This window comes from Diabrotica virgifera, chromosome 5 (assembly GCF_917563875.1).
Source record: "Diabrotica virgifera virgifera chromosome 5, PGI_DIABVI_V3a".
Classification (NCBI taxonomy): domain Eukaryota; kingdom Metazoa; phylum Arthropoda; class Insecta; order Coleoptera; family Chrysomelidae; genus Diabrotica; species Diabrotica virgifera.
The window spans coordinates 61428727-61446244 of record NC_065447.1 but is presented as its reverse complement, the minus strand read 5'-3'; the positions used below and the strand labels follow the sequence as shown (position 1 = coordinate 61446244).

Below are 17518 nucleotides of genomic sequence, written 5' to 3'. Positions count from 1 at the left end.
CAAAATTATACTACTTATCAACGAGAGCCCTGGAAATAATTCATAGTTATTATCATCTTCGATTATATGGGAGTATAATATACAGTCCTATGTACATTCGCAAATTTAATTTACCATGACTCCTTAAAATCCTCCATAATTTTCCGCCCCCAAAAAATCCCACTACAATTTCTGCTTAGAAAAATTTCAATAGACGCTTTCAAATTACCCCAAAATTGTGGGAAAATACACCAATCTGGCAACCCTGTTTCTATCTACCGTTTGAAACACCACCGAACCTAAACAGCTGTTTGCTGTTCGGTCAACGACGGGTTTTACTTTTACGGTCATCTACCCATCTTGTAGCATGTTCCGAACAATCTCTCGCTCTCACTCCAACTTGTACTATTTCTACATAAGATTCTTTGTTACTTCAAACTTTGTTCCTCAAATGTTATTTCTAATATAACGTTGAAGAAATAACTATCTCATAACGGTGACGCATACATCACACCGAGTTTTACCAAAATAGTTATGGGATGGTTATTCCTGAGAGTTATATTAACTTTAACTCAAACGTTAAAGATAACTTCGGTCATCCATCACACGGCTGAGTGTTTCAAATACATTGTGCAAAATAATTTAGAATTCACTTCCGCAAGTCAAATTGTTATTATTCATCTTTATATACAAAAAATAGAAAAAAGAGAGCAATTTCCGTTGTATTCTTCTTCTTCATGTGCCGTGCTCGATTATCGAACGTTGGCTATCAAATTGGCTATAGCAACTTTGTTAACGGCAGCTCGGAAAAGGGATGCAGAGGATCTGTTATACCATTCTCTCAGGTTTTTAAGCCATGACGTTCTTCTTCGACCTGGCCCTCTTCTTCCGTCTACCTTGCCTTGTATTATTAAATGGAGTATATTATATCTCTCTGGGTGTCGCATAACATGGCCAAAATATTCAAGTTTTCGATTTTTAACTGTTCTGACGACTTCTGTGACTTTTCCCATCCGGTGTAAAACAACTTCGTTACGAACTCTATCCACCCAACTTATTCGTAGAATTCTTCGGTATACCCAAACTTCAAAGGCTTCCAATTTCTTGAGAAGAGTATCTGTTAAAGTCCAACCTTCGACACCGTACAAAAGAGTAGAGAACACATAACATCTCACTAATCTAATTTTAAGATTCAAAGTAATGTTGTTTCCACATAAAAGGTAGGTGATACTGTTAGTTCTCTCTAATTGTTCACCATAAGCTGTTACTACTTCCGGTTGTATTGACGTCTTACTGACAACCATCACCTTGGTCTTGCGGTGTTTAGCTTGAGTCCATATTCATCACACGTTGTGGTAATCCTATTAATCAGATGTTGAAGTTCTTCATAATTGCTCGCAATTAACACCATGTCATCCGCATATCTCAAATTATTAATATTGACGCCATTTATTTTGATACCACATTGAGCATTATCCACTGCTTTATTGAAAACAAACTCAGAATAGATGTTAAATATTAGTGGGGACAAAATGCAGCCCTGCCTTACTCCTCTTCGTATCTGAAGTTCTTCAGACGTGTCCCAGCCAATCCTGATGTTTGCACATTGATGCCAGTAAAGATTTTTTGATAATGCGTAGGTCTTTATCATCAATACCCACTTTCTGAAGAATAGCAATCATTTCCGTATGTTTTACCCGATCAAAGGCCTTCTCAAAGTCAATGAAACACATATAAACATAAACATAACCTGAATACTAAACAGTGCTTCTCTGGTCCCAAGGTTATTGCGGAATCCAAACTGTGTATCACCAAGCTGTTCTTCTATTTTTTGGTACATCCTAGAGTGCAAAATTCGTAGAAATATCTTTAAAACATGACTCATCAAGCTAATGGTTCGGTAGTCACTACATCTTCCGTTGTATACCTACTTTTGATCGTGAAATAATTTTAACTGTAAGCTAATAAATATGTGTCAGCCAGTGAATTTGAAGATTCCTATTTTGTGATAAAATTAGTGATTTGCAATGAATAATGGACAATTACACGCGCTTATCTATGAAAGAAATGTAGTTTCGACGGGCGACGGACATCTTTGCATTGCACATTAGCTAAAATTTGCTATTGACCATTGTAGATGGCATTTCTCTTCCTTGGACCAGTAAGCATTGTTTTAAGTTCATGTAAAATTACCATGTTGACATTCTCCTCTTTAATGTGTGTACAATTATTTTAGGAAATACATCTTGGCTGATCCAAATTTATTAGAGGAAGGTGTATCAGATGCTTTTATGTCTATAGGTATAAATTCCTATAAAGAATTATGTGGTCTTCATCTTGGTGGTAAGGCAGATTTAGCTCCAGATGTCATTCTAGCAACAGCTAGCAAAGCTGGTAAAAGAGCAGGACTAATAGTACAGCAAATTAAACAAACCGTAGAAAAAGATTCCGTGGAAAGGTTCGTATGTTACCATTTTAAGAGGTAGTGCTGTCTCCACGGGGGGTACAACGACCTCCTTTATTTAGATAGGCTTACTTAAGTTTTTTTATGTATTTTGACCCGTAGAACACGAATTTTTTCGGTAACAGTTGATCCGGATGTCGATAAGATTGTTGTAGACAAAGAACTTGCAGAATTACATAACAGCAATTTTTCGAAAAACAAAACATTTTTTTGTATTTTTCATAAGTAAAAAATGTTCTTACAAGTATTTTCGTGGGATGCATCGTTTTCGAGATAAACGCGGTTTGACTTTCAAAAAATCGAAAAATTGCAATTTTTGAACCCGAATAACTTTTGATTAAAAAATAAAATAGCAATTCTGCTTACCGCATTTGAACGTTTAAGTCAAATTATACCAGTTTTGATTATTTACATTGCTAAAAATTAATTTTTTACTACAACGCAATAAACAAATAGTGTTTGAGCGTTTTGACGAGCGCCCAAGGCATGCGTTTTAATGAATGCTACGTAGAAATTGTCTATTTGCAGGATTGCAGTTATACCTATTCGTTCGATTTTAAATTAGAGATGCACTGAAAACATCACCCAGTTTATAGCTTTGTTTAACACTAACAAAATTAATTTTTAGCAATGCAAATAATCAAAATCGGTATAATTTGACTTGAACTTTTAAATGCTGTAAGCAGAATTGCTATTGTATTTTTTAGTCAGTTATTCGGGTTCAAAAATTGCAATTTTTCGATTTTTTTAAAGTTCAACCGCGTTTATCTCGAAAACTATGCATCCTACGAAAAAACTTTTAAGAACATTGTTTGCTTAGAATGACCCAAAAAATACAACAAAATGTTTTGTTTTGCGTAAAATCGCTGTTATGTAATTCTGCAAGTTCTTTGTTTATAATAATCTTATTGATTCAATAAAATTGTGTTTTGACTAGGAAAGTTTTGGGGTAGTTCTGATTTCCTTCATTATATATGGATTTTGGGCTGCTGAATCCGAATATGAGGTTTGCGGACAAAATTTCGTGACGGAACATTGAAAAAATCGCGAAAAAAAGCGAAAAATTTGTGCTTTTTCTCGCTTTTTTTATTAAATCTCGAAAACTATTAACTTTTAGTAAATGACCTGTTAACATAAATTAAAGTACTTAAAATTCTCTACAAATATCACTATTCACTATTTTTCAGACGAACCGTTCGGTCTAAAGTGCAAGTTGAAAATTGCGAATTTTGAATGGTCTCTGCAAAACCCACTTTATTTTTTATTAGAATGCTGTCATTTGATAAATTTTTCTTATAAATACATAATACATTTCTCCTACTTATAAATAAATAAGAATTATTTCCAATAATTCTTCTGTTTTTAATGACAGAGTAAGATTAATTAAGCTGTTAATAGCGTGAGGTCGTAAAAATTACAATGATGTAAAAATGATTATCGCTTACTTGAAGAAAGTTGAGGAGGATAGGGAGCAGGTTAAAAAACGTTCTACTGCATCACCTTTTAATTCCAAAACTCAATGTTTTATGTGTGGTCTCGTCATAACACTTGAGTTTATAGAACAGTAAAAGTAAAAAGACAACCAACCGCAATATGGTGTATCAGGTTCGAGTTTTAAAATTTAAAGAAACTGTTATACAACGAGCAAAAGAACGTGATGATCAGTATGGCAAAGCCATAATCAAACGCCTTTTGCCTGTCTCAGACTTAGTAGCCCCTGATTGCCGGTATCATAGTTTATGCATGAGAAAACTGTACAATCGCCCAATCACTCAAAAAAAGATTAAAAAATCGGGTCCATTTGCCGATGATGTTGAAAGAGCAATGCAAGATGTTTACAATTATTTAGAGAATAGGGATGGAGAGTGCTAATTTTTGCTCGATGAGTTGATCGACTAAATCGAGGGTAAATATCGTCCTGACAAAAAGACAGCCAAAGCTCATCTACTCAAAAAATACGGAAGCTATATAATTATTACCATGTCCCGAAATAAGAAGTCGGTCGTTTGTTTCAAAGACACAGGTAACAAAATCTTGAACGACGCTTGGTACCAACAAGCGTTAAAAAATGAAAAAGAGGAAATAAAATTTAACGTGAAGTAAAACTCCCTGGTGTAGTTAGTATATTTATAAATATATAGTATAAGTATTTAACTAGATGGTATACAGCCAACCTTCGGGTATTATCCCGTTTTATTTTTTATTTAAAAAGAGAAAAGACTACGGATTGTTCAGACGGCTGCTGCCATTATTGTTGAGGATGTCCGTAGCCAGGTTTATGAGACACAGGAATACCCCCCACCGGATAAGTTTTTAGAAGGAAATGAAGAACTAATTCCTGAAACACTACGTACATTTATGGAAAAAGTTGTACTTCATAAAAAACGTGGGGATTATAATAACTGGAAGAAGAAAAGCAACGCGCTTGCTCATAGTCTTGTAGCGGCGGTAAGGCCCAAATCATTCGTCTCACCAGTCCTTGTAGGGTTGGCCGTGTTGCTCTACAAAAAGTACGGATCAAGAAAATTGGTTGATGTAGTTTCCTCTTTGGGGTTTTGTTCATTCTATAAAGAAGCTATTTGTCTGAAAAAATCAGCAAACGCAGGCGATCCGCAGAAAATTGACCAGCCGTGCTTTACACAGCAGGTGTACGATAATGCTGATTTTAAAGTACATACAATCGACGGATACAACACTTTTCACGTCATGGGTGGCATTTCTTGTATTGCACCAAAACATGCAGTAGCACCTAACCAATCCATTCCTCGGTTAAAAACGAAACCCACGCCTGAGATTTATGCAAGTCAGGGAGCTGTTCAACTAATTCATTTTGAAAGGACAAAACCTCAAGGTTTATCAGAAATCAAGATAATAGATCCGAAGGGAATGTTCACACCAACTGAAACTGTGACTTCATCTGTGCCTGATCTTCTGTGGCTCAGTGGCTCTATCGGAAAAGTAGAGATATTCCCGGCCTCTTAGGATGGAATGGATTCATGGAAGCTGTCACAAGAAACATGCCATATGAACGAACATTTATTGTTTACCAGCCATTTATAAACGCTCCTCCAAGGGATTATGATACAATATTTACAGAATTGTTGAACGGAGTAGAGAAAACTAAATCCTTGAAGCAAGTTACATGTCTGGTGACATTTGACCAACCCCTCTACCTCAAGGCAAGAGACATCCTTGCTAGTCGTCCCGATGATCCTGATCTGGCAAATGTTGTTATAAGGCTCGGTGGATTTCACTATTGATGTCCTTCATGGGGGCAATTGGTTACATTATGCAAGGTGGTGGATTGGCTGAACTTTTCAATACCATATATGCGGCAAAATCAACCGAAAAAATTATGTCTGGTCACGCTTACACAAGGGCAGTACCATCTCATATGTTGGCTCACAGAACTCTGGCCAAAATAGTGATTAAGTCAATGGCCCTATCATCAACAATAGGGAACTTGCATAAATTTTTAAATTCGAAAAAAATGTTATAAATCACAACAGAACATAATTTAAAACATGTATCAAAGATAAAAAAGTTTTGTTTGTCTTCGTTTGGCCCCTAAAGACGATTAAAAGTCAAATTAAAACAGGTGGTCCAAAACACGTCGTGACGTCACTTGGTTTTACGTTTACTTTTTTCCAATAAAGTAAACAGAATTTTAAATTAGACGTTATAAACGTCAGTAGAAAATACATTTATGTGACGTTACAAGTGTTTTTGATCGTTTGAACTATTCATAGAAAATGTCTACTTTTACAAAATGGTTTTATTTTCAATAGTAAACCTTCGTTCCTTTCCTCCAAAAACAGTATAAAACTCCAATTTTAACAAACTGGTATATATTATTACAATGACATACGATAAATATCATTAGAATATAAATATTTTTGACTTATTCCACGACGATGAACTGGACAAATACCCAAGTAGGTGGACGCCAATAAACTAAAGAAGGAGAAGAAGGATATACCTAAATATAAGGTTGTGTCTAGGTATACGCTAACGTGTACGCAAATAAAAAAGTTAGAGTGTCAGTGATTTCTTATTTTTTATTTGTTTAGTGTTTGTTTTTAAATTAACTATGGAGTGTGGACAATTATTTAGTTCTTTTAATGAGTTTAAGAACATTTTAAAACAGTACGAAAAAGATAAGAGACTATAAATTAATATATATTTTTTTAGTTATAAATGAAATAGTATTACCGTCCAAGATTAAAACAAAAGGAAGACCTACAGCTTTCACAATAATAATTAACTTGTTCTGAAGCTATTATCTTTGTGGCATTTTTGTAATCAACTATTCTAAATGGGAACTAAGCCACAATTTAACTAAAAATTGATTTTATTAACGTTTCGACGTCTAAACCGGATGTCGTTGTCAAAATACAAAATATTATTAAATTAAACAAAAATGTTATTGCATAGTAAAAAATTTTTTCTAATAATTTATTTAATCTGACTAATTTTTGTATTTTGACAATGACATCCGATTTGGACGTCGAAACGCTAATAAAATAATTTTTTTTAGTTAAATTGTGGCTTATTTTGTATTTAGAGTAGTTGATTATAATAATTCACTTACGTATAAAAATTATTTTAACAATATTTTGTACCTATATGTCATGTCAACTAAATACATATAATTATTTTGCTAACCTAAATATATACTTTTATATATATATATATATATATATATATATATATATATATACATTGATTTATTACAATTAAGTTTGAAACATCTGAATAGTTCTGCTTCCCTTCCCTTAACAAATATTTTTCTATTAAACAAACACTAAATATATCAAAATAGCATGTACCAAAATATATAGTAACTGCGCAAGCTAAATAATGATGTCACTGGCTTGATGAAGTTTTATTTGCGTCTACCTAACTTTTTTATTTTCGTACACGTTAGCGTGTACCCAGACACAGCGAAATATAACCATAATCAAAACTAATGCAAAACTATGTGACGTCACGGGCCGTTTGAACTATTTTATACCGGAGAAGACTTTAAATATGTATTTCTAAGTTATTACGAGTTTTTGAAGCGTGAAATTTTGGAAATCTCATTTTTAAACAAAACTGAACATTATTATCTAATAGAAAAAAAAATGTGCAAGTTCCCTATTGTGGATCAATTAGAGGAGATCTTGTTCAACTTAGACAGAACAGTGATTCTTTTTAATGATGTAAAAAATATTGTAAAATATGTGCCAGAAGAATTTAAATCAAGCTTCAACTGTTGGCAGAACGTGGCCCCCTGTCTGGCCTGTTGTGATACTGAATTTTTACAATTTCGACTTTTTTTCTTTTTAATTACTTGTGCAGGAAACTAGCAGAAATGTATCAAATGACAGCATTCTAATAAAAAATAAAGTTTTGGAATGTAAAAAGTGGGTTTTACAGAGACTGTTGAAAATTAGCAATTTTCAACTTGCACTTTAGACCGAACGGGTTCATCTGAAAAAAAAAAAAGTAAATACTGATATTTGTAGAGAATTTTATGTACTTTAATTTTTGTTAACACACCATTTACTAAAAGCACCGAACAACCCGAAGGTGCACTTCAATAAATTTCATTGTTTAGCTGTCAGACAGATTCTGTGACCTTGCGCCATTTTATCGGTCCAAGTGGTCAGATCCGGCTTTGCTTAAATAGATGTTGCAGCATCGGTCTTGATTTTTCAAATAAGTGTAGCAAATAAAATTTATTTATTTTAAACTTATTTAACATATAATTGTGCTCTCTGATACAAGTACAAGTTTTCAATGCATCGTATGTCTTTTTGGCAGCGTTAAATAATTAAGATATTATGCTGGATAATTTGTTAATAAATTATTTATTAGTTTATATGTTGTTTCATTAAATTTAACACAGTTAAATGGAAAAATTGCAATACCAAAAATGCCCATACGAATAATTATTGTGTATTTTTAAAACTATAAAATAAATCTAAAAAAACGACCTAAATGACATAAATTATGGCGGAAAAAATTCACGTGACTTTCGACATCGAAAAAACGTGATAAACTGACGTGGTTTGATGACAATTATGGCGTCTTTTCAACGTTTTGTAAACGTTATTTGGTTGCCTAGGAATGCTTACTTAATTCTTAAACAGCCGCTACAGGTAAATAGAGGGGTGATCACTAAGGTTGACAGAACAGAAACAGTATTTGAGTTTAAAACATTTATTTTCGCACTTTTAAAAATCGTTAAAAATCTCCAGCAAATAAATAAATTAATTATGAATTGATAATTAAAAACGATCTAATAGTTTATATCGTAACGTATCAGAGGAGTATGTAGAGGTGTATTTCCTACTATAAATACGTTATACAAAGAGAAGTATAATTTAGCGTATAGTTAGCATATGTTCTTAACCTGAATGTCATAACATCAAAATAGGTATAGTTTTCAAAATATATAAATATGTTAACATAGCTCGATAATTTTCAATATTATTTTTATTACCAGACTTGAAAATTGGTGTTAAATAACTAGTTTTCCAAAAATCAGGAAAGTTGCCAGTACTCAATGAGGAATTAAATAAGTAGTGGATAGGTTTTACAAGAGAAAAATATGTGTAAATAACATAATTAAATTATTGCACAAATTATTATACAGATGTACATGAAAACTAATAAACATATTATATTGTTATAACCACAATTTACAATTTTAATTGGAAAATAAGCCACAATTTAAGTTGAAAAATGATTATATTTTTCAACTATATACATAACTATATTATTTACATGCCATGATTTTTATGAAGTATATTCTTAGGTCAAAGTTGATTTCATGTAATCGAATGAACAATCTTTCAATAAAGTCGTCATAGGAACGCAACTCATAAATATTAGCAATATCATTTGAACGTCTTCTACTTTAAAATATAGAATATATGCCTGAATTACCGATATGAATTAGTCAGATCAAATGAAATTATTAGAAGAATTTGTTTTTACTAAGCAGCAAAATTTGTTTACTTTATTAATATGTATTATTTGGATAATAACCTCTGAAGTGCAAGTCGAAACGTCAATAAAATTATTTTTCAACTTAAATTGTGGCTTATTTCCCAATTTAGTAAATTACATAAATGCCACAAAAGAAATAGCTTCAGAACAATATTTTTTTATAATCAACTATTTTCAATTATTGAATACAAGAATTATTTTGTATTTTGACAACGACACCCGACTTGGGCGTCGAAACGTTAATAAAATCATTTTTTTTTTGGTAAAATTGTGGCTTATTTCCCATTGAAAATAGTTTATTAGGTAAAGCTTCATAGTTAACACCAAATTTTCAAGTACCTACCCATTTAAGTACATTTAAGTACATACACATTTATAAAAACATTGTGAATTTAGAAATGCTTACCTTGATTCGTCTCTTGGAAAAAACTATAGCTGCAATTTGATACCGTGTTTTTACAGTTCACAATCAAAACACAAAACACAAAATCAAAGTAACCCCGAAACAATCGTGATCTGACAACAACAATCACAAATTGATCGTGTCAGCAGCGGACCTGTGGACCGAAAAAATGGCCGCCGACCATGCGCAAACCTGATGCGCGAACTCTTCCCGCCGAGTCGACTGTGCCTTCGGGTTGTTCGGTGCTAAAAGTTAATAGTTTTCGAGATTTAAGCAAAAAAAGTGCGAAAAAGCAGGAATTTTTCGCTTTTTTCCTGATTATTTCAATGTTCCGTCACGAAATTTTGTCCGCAAACCTCAGATTCGGATTCAGCAGCCCAAAATCCATATATAATGAAAGAAATCAGAACTACCCCTAAACTTTCCCACTAGGGGGCTCGTAGAGTACAAATTGACTGAATCATATCGACATCCGGATCAACTGTTACCCAAAAAATTCGTGTTCTACGGGTCAAAATACATAAAAAAAACTTGGGTAAATCCATCTAAATAAAGGAGGCCGTTGTACCCTCCCAGGCGACAGCACTAAGGTGCATATATTTGATGCAATTTATCTTTTAGATTAGAGAAACACAAACAAGGCTATGGTTTTGGATTGCAAAGTTTAAATATAGATTATGATGTTCCAGAGGATATAAATAAATATATAGATAAATGGGAGTCTAAAATGAAGAAGACCAAGAAGAAGGGCAAAGAGAAAAAGGAGAAGAAATCAGACCAATCTATGGACACCACTATGGAGGAGATTGACACAGTTGTTGCAGAAATTGAAAAATGTGGTAAGTTGCTAAACTGCAAATACAGGGTGTCCAGAAACTCTACCGACAAACGAGGACAGGAGATTCTTCAGATAATTTTAAGATAATTTAACCCAATTCACTTAGTCCGAAAATGCTTCCTAAGGGAGCTAGAGCTCTTTGAAGATGGCGTCTTGTAATTAGTTTTTCTTAAATACCTCCAGAACGCTTCTATTTAGAAAAACAAAAATTGGTACGCGTATTTATCTACAAGATATAAATCTAATCCATTCATTGCATATTTCTAGTACCGATCATAGGCGTCCGTTTTGGGTAGGGCAACGGTTATTTTATCGCATAACTTTTTTATCTTTAACTTTTATGCATTTCTGATACTGGATTATGAAATTTTGAAGTATTCTAGTACTAAAAGATACTCTTGTTTTAAATCGGTAGGACACACCGTTTTCTAGAAAAATCGATTTAAAAAATTTTTCGCTTTTTAAATAAAAAAAAATTTTTTCAAAAAAAACTGTTTAGAAAGACGAAAACTGGTACATTTATTTATATTCCAGAGATAAATCGATTTCATTAATTGCGAATTTCTAGTACTGGTCATAGGCGTCCGTTTTGGGTAGGTCAACAGTTATTTTATAGCATAACTTTTTTGTCTTGAATTTTTGAGGATTCTTGACACTAGATTATTAAATTATGAGGTATTCGAGTACTAGAAGTTACTCTTACTTTATGTTGGTAAAATACTTCGTTTTTTGTAGAAAAGTTCTTTCAATTTTTTTTCAAATTCCAAAAACGAAAAACTTTCAAATCGATTTTTCTAGAAAACGGTGTGTCCTACTGACTTAAAACAAGAGTACCTTTTAGTACTAGAATACTTCACAATTTAATAATCCGGTGTCAAAAATGCATAAAAGTTAAGGACAAAAAAGTTATGAAATAAAATACCCGTTGCTCTACCCAAAGCGGACGCCTATGACCGGTACTAGAAATTTGCAATGGATGGAATCGATTCATCTCTGAAAAGTAAATAAGCATACCAATTTTCGTTTTTCTAAATAGAAGCGTTCTGGAGGTATTTAAGAAAAACTAATTTCATGGCGCCATCTTCAAGGAGCTCTAGCTCCCTTAAGAAGCATTTTCGGACTAGGTGAATTGGGTTAAATTGTCTTAAAATTATCTGAGGAATCTCCTGTCTTCGTTTGTCGGTAGAGTTTCTGGACACCCTGTATATCCTCCAAAAACACTTTCATGTTGTACAAATATTGTTAGTTTCCTAAATACAGCTTGTCAAAATGCCAAATATATGGTGACATTTGGCGATTTTGTGACGATGGTGCCATAAAATATGTTAAATGAATAAAAAATGATATGCGAATAGAGCTAATGAAACGACAATAAGCAAAAGATGGATAGATACTATGATACTAATTAACTGATGGTTTGACACTTGGGCTCAAAGAAAACGAGACTACTGATAACATACAACAAAAAAATGGGCGCCAGGAATATTTACCAATTAAATTCGCAAAGGAACAATAATTAACCAAAGAGACATAATACAACAACAGAAAAATCAGCAACACTGCTACAACAAACAACGAGATACTACTACCAGTCTTGAGCTGTAAATAATAATTTAATAAAAGAAATGAAATAAATCATTATCAACATTTTCTAAAATCTTACAAACAAATATACACAGGGAGAAATAACTATAAAAGCGTTGACCAAAAAACGAAAACTTCAAATACATCGACTTAATATTTGGTCTACACAACAAGGAATGGTAATAAACAACGTAGAATAGATGACTATAATTTCTAATGACTACTTACTATACCGAAAAACTGAATAATTGCTCAAAAAAAATAGATAATTGATACTCTATTTCGTCATCTATTCGATAATAAAAAAGCTTTTTTGTTTCTATAATAATCTATATTATAATTACGCTCAAAAAAAAATTACTTAACAATCAATTATGAAAGTGTCTAAATGTCGTTAAATTTAACGTTTATTTACTTTTTCCATCTCGCACGGATAACAGACTAAACTAGGGCCTGTTTGAGACGAATGCTCCGATTTATACCCATCGTGTGGGGATGACACTTAGTAATTAAAATCCCAGATATTCCCACAAAACCCTTGATATTTGAGGCTTATCAGCTATAAGAGCTAAGAAACACAGTGTCTTTAAGTGGTTTTATCGGTGTGAAGGAAATTTATCATGGTTTTAGGAATTCAACTTGATGTGGATTCACATCATCTTCTACTCGCAAGTGTCGATAAAAATTACAAGGAAACGGGAATAAGGTGGTATCGCATTTATTCTACATCCAAAAAAACGTAAACGTTACAGTATTGCTAATTTATACTCTAATTTAGCATTTCTAATAGAGGGCGCTAGTTACACTTGGTTGTTTTTAGTAGATCAAAGCATTTTTTCTGGTGAACTAAACTTACGTACATAGAAATCGGCCCACTTAAAAATTTGGTAATTTTTGATGTATCATATTTTCTAAACCTGTTGGCCGATTTAAGTGATTTTTTGAACATGTTATAGCCTGATTCTTTAACAATACCACTTTAATAATATTGTTGCTAAACAGGTAAATTTTCATTGTATACCGGGTGTACTAATCAAACTGTTTTTTTCTCAAAGTTCGCATCACCCTGTGAAATATTCTAGCATTTATAAAATACTGAAATTAAAACCCAACCTCAGGTTTTCTTAACATTCTGGTTTTTGACTCGTTTATGTTGGATAATAAAAAAGTTAGGTACTTTAACAACTAGACATGTTCTTCATCAATACACGGTATTTCTAAATAAGTGGTAATTCTGCATGAAAAAATAATGACAATTGGCTTTATAGACGTATAGGTCTGGATCCCGCGTATGAAAAAAAAGTTGATTAATAGCAAGCTGAAAATTTGTTAATAGCTTAAGAGTGTCTAGTCGGACAAACTTTGATATATGGGAACACTGGAACAGGGGAAGTTTTAATTGTGGAACAGGTTAAAAATTTGGAACGGTCAGACCACGAAAACGGCACATTTATTTTGTCCGACAGAACAGACTTAAACTCTCCGAACAGAGATTAAACTCTCATGCAAAAATCAGACTGCTATTTATTACCAAATGGGCGTTTTAATGAGTGGAACATGTAGAATATGTCAAATAACAGGAATTATGACAGGTGATAAATAGCAGTCTGATTTTTGCATGAGAGTTTAATCCCTGTTCGGAGAGTTTAAGTCTGTTCTGTCGGACAAAATAAATGTGCCGTTTTCGTGGCCTGACCGTTCCAAATTTTTAACCTGTTCCACAATTAAAACTTCCCCTGTTCCAGTGTTCCCATATATCAAAGTTTATCCGACTAGACACCCTTAAGCTATTAACAAATTTTCAGCTTGCTATTAATCAACTTTTTTTTCATACGCGGGATCCAGACCTAGTATGTCCGCAAATGTTTCGTTTCCGAGATAGTGGATGTTGAATTTTTTCTTAAAAACTGATGATTTATTTATTGTTTTAAAACCAGTTGAGATATACAAATGAAATTTGGTAGGTTTTAAGAGATAGTTATTGCGGATTATTTGACATAAAATTAAGAATTTAATATTCACCATGGGCGTACATGCGGGTAATATGACCGGTCACATTACCCGTATGCGCGCCAATGGTGAATATTAAATTCTTAGTTTTATGTCAAAAAATCCGCAATAACTATCTCTTAAAACCTTCATTTCAAAAATTTCATTTGCATATCTCAACTGGTTTTAAAGCAATAAATAAATCGTCAGTTTGTAAGAAAAGATTCAACATCCAGTATCTCGGAAACGAAACATCTGCGGACATACGTCTATAAAGCCAATTGTCAATATTTTTTCATGCAGAATTACCCCTTAAAGTTGGTCGTACTTATTTAGAAACACCCTGTATTGATGAAGAACGTTACTAGTTGTTATAGTATCTAACTTTTTTATTATCCAACATAATCAAATAAATCAAAAAGCGAAATGTTAAGAAAGCCTAGGGCTACAGTTGAGTTTTAATTTCAATATTTTGTACTGTACAATATTTACCTGTTTAGCAACAATATTATTACAGTGGTATTGTTGAATACTCAGGCTATAACATGTTCAAGAAATCACTTAAATCGGCCAACAGGTTTAACAAATACGATTCATCAAAAATGTCCAAATTTTTAAGTGGGCCGATTTCTATGCACGTAAGTTTATATGGGTAAAATAATAGAAAAATATGAAGAAGCATTAAATTCCTAAAAAAAAGTTTCTCTTGTGTGATTCATGTATGTAATTTGATCGGTTATCTAGTTATTTGCTTGTAAAAAGTCCATTGAATTTTAATTTTACAATAAAAAAAATTTATTCTCTAAATGTGTAACAATAACAAATTAAAGTTAAAAAACAGAAAACTTTAAAGTAAATGTTCAAAATGTCCACCATTTACTTCGATACACTTATGATATGGTTTCGCAAAGATCTCTTAATATTACATATATAAATAATAACCCTTGTACCAGGGGAGCCTTGGGTGCTAAATTTGCAGTTACTAAAGCGTCATGAAGATCTATTGGGTTGGGAAGATTAGGTCCTAAAACCAAAAAAGTTAAGTAAAGTTTTCCACTTAGTGGGGATTTTCCATTTCCAAAAATCGTTTTTTCCGATTATAGCGCCGTCTATCCATAATTCTAAAAAATGTCTCGAATAAAAGTTACCTATTTTTACGTAAGGAATCCAAATCTGCAATAAAAAAACGGGGTTCTTATTTAAAATTTTAAAGTAACCTCCCACATTACCTTCGTGGGGGGTCGTGTTTGCTGTCATTCGATAGATTTTTGAAAAATATTGATCACATATTTTTCAGTTTTTCAAGCTGATATTCATTTTGCGCGAAATATTCGCTTCTTTTGTGAAACTTTGTGACATCCATTTCGTTACTCAATTCGTCAGATTTTTGAAATATACACCGGTCTTCATGTACGTAACTTACCTTGTCTTAATCTGACGTTTTTGAGTTTTTCTAAGGATACTTTTTTTTCGGATTACCCCAACGCACGCCAATGTATTAAGAGCCCGTATATGGTAGGGGTACATTTATAGGGTACAAGGTTTCTTTCCGTGTGATTTTCTTACGCGCTCGTGTAACACGCAAAATCCCCGCTTAGGCTCCCCCACCATTTTCTATTATTTTTCACATCACATTCGCTGTTTCTTCTATTTTCTGTCGCAGTTCTAAAAGAAAATTAATTCTTTTTTTGTAAACTAATGCCTTCATTTGCGACCAAATTGAAAAATACAAATGACTGAAATCAGGACTTCTTGGTGGCCAAGCAAAATCACTTCCACGACCAATCCGTGGATGCGAAAACTGTTGATTTATTGGCGAACTTCTAAAGAATAATGTGCTGGTGTCCCGTCGTACAAAAACCACATGTTTTGAGGTTCACAGTTCCATTTAAAGTGGTTGGCAGTTCAAAAGGAGCTATTACGTAGTCAAATTACACCACACCAAATCTTAAAAGTCGTGCTGAAAATGGGTTTTTCTCTTAGCATGAGGATTTTCAGAATCCCACAAATAACTATTTTTGCAATTAAATATTCCTCATCTAGTAACTGTTCCCTCATCAGTAAAAAGATATCTATCCAGAAAATCTGGGAATATTTTGTTTGTTTCAAAAATTGAGCAGATTTTAGACGTAAGCCAACAGTGGCAAATTTTTACAGACACCTCAAACAAAAATGGAGTTTGCGGTGGACATCAGAACTCGTCATTGGATTACGTGAAACAAAAAAATCAAAAAGATTTTATTAGCTTATGAGTTTCTAAAGTATGTCCCACCTTGACTTTACAGTACACGAACATATGGCAATGCAATCCTTATGGGAGTTTTTAGCGCGGCGATGCCGATTTTCTTCAAAAGAATTTTCAATCGAACATTACCGGGGTTCTAAAAATGTAGGTCCCTAAAAATGTTAAATTAAAACTAAACCGTTACAGTCAATAGCATTTTAGTAAAACAATATTTTTCATTGTTTTGTGTGAGTGATAGTCATTTTCGAAAAGTAATCAGAAATTTTTTTAATCGATATGCGTAATAACTTTTTTTGGTTAAGAATGTTACAATATCCAACATTAAAACTGGATGTTGTTGTATGGTTGTTAATTTATGTATTGACAGTATAGACAGTTCTGAAGTAATGTCAAGAAAAATATAAAATAGATTGTCAGTCAAGTTTAAGTAAAGTTTTATATTGTCCTACAGTTGAGAATAAATAAATTATAATTGTTGATGGTCAGTTCACCTAAATTAAATTGTAACAAAGAATATCAAATAAACTTATAATAATTATTACTGATAACATTGTATTGAGTACCTAACTAATTGCTTATTTGGAAAATTTGGATCCTAATTGCAGTTTATTGTTATTCATATGCCTGGTTGCACCAACAGATCTTAAGCTCTAGCTTAGCTAAGCTCTACTTATAGATAGGGCCACCTTGAGTATCACATACGTTGCACCATAATTTTAGATTCTTACCTTATTATCAATTATATCTATTACTATATTATGGTATTCTTATTGTAATATATTATAATTATATTATATTAATTCTTATGATATTCTCGACTTAAGCTTAAGATCTGTTGGTGCAACCGGGCATTAATGACTGATTTCCAACCTGAAATTAAAGTCATTTTAATTTGTTTACACCGTCATTAAAATTTAGTATACATTTTAAACTTAAAATTAATTTTAGTTAGTTCATTTTTTAGTTAGTTCATTTGATTCGTTGAAGTTCATTAATTGTTAGTTAGTTCAGTTATTT

At 32.6% G+C, this 17518-nt stretch overlaps 1 protein-coding gene across 2 annotated transcripts in view; it reads left to right on the top strand.

Moving 5' to 3' along the window:
• The window catches only part of LOC114334494 (uncharacterized), a 70194-nt gene that overhangs the window by 3604 nt on the left and 49072 nt on the right, over nt 1–17518 (top strand). For both annotated transcript variants that reach the window (XM_050650031.1, XM_028284538.2), the window contains exons 5-6: nt 2216–2437; nt 10467–10684. In XM_050650031.1, coding sequence (XP_050505988.1) covers nt 2216–2437; nt 10467–10684 — 440 coding nt within the window. The remainder of the gene's footprint in view (nt 1–2215; nt 2438–10466; nt 10685–17518) is intronic.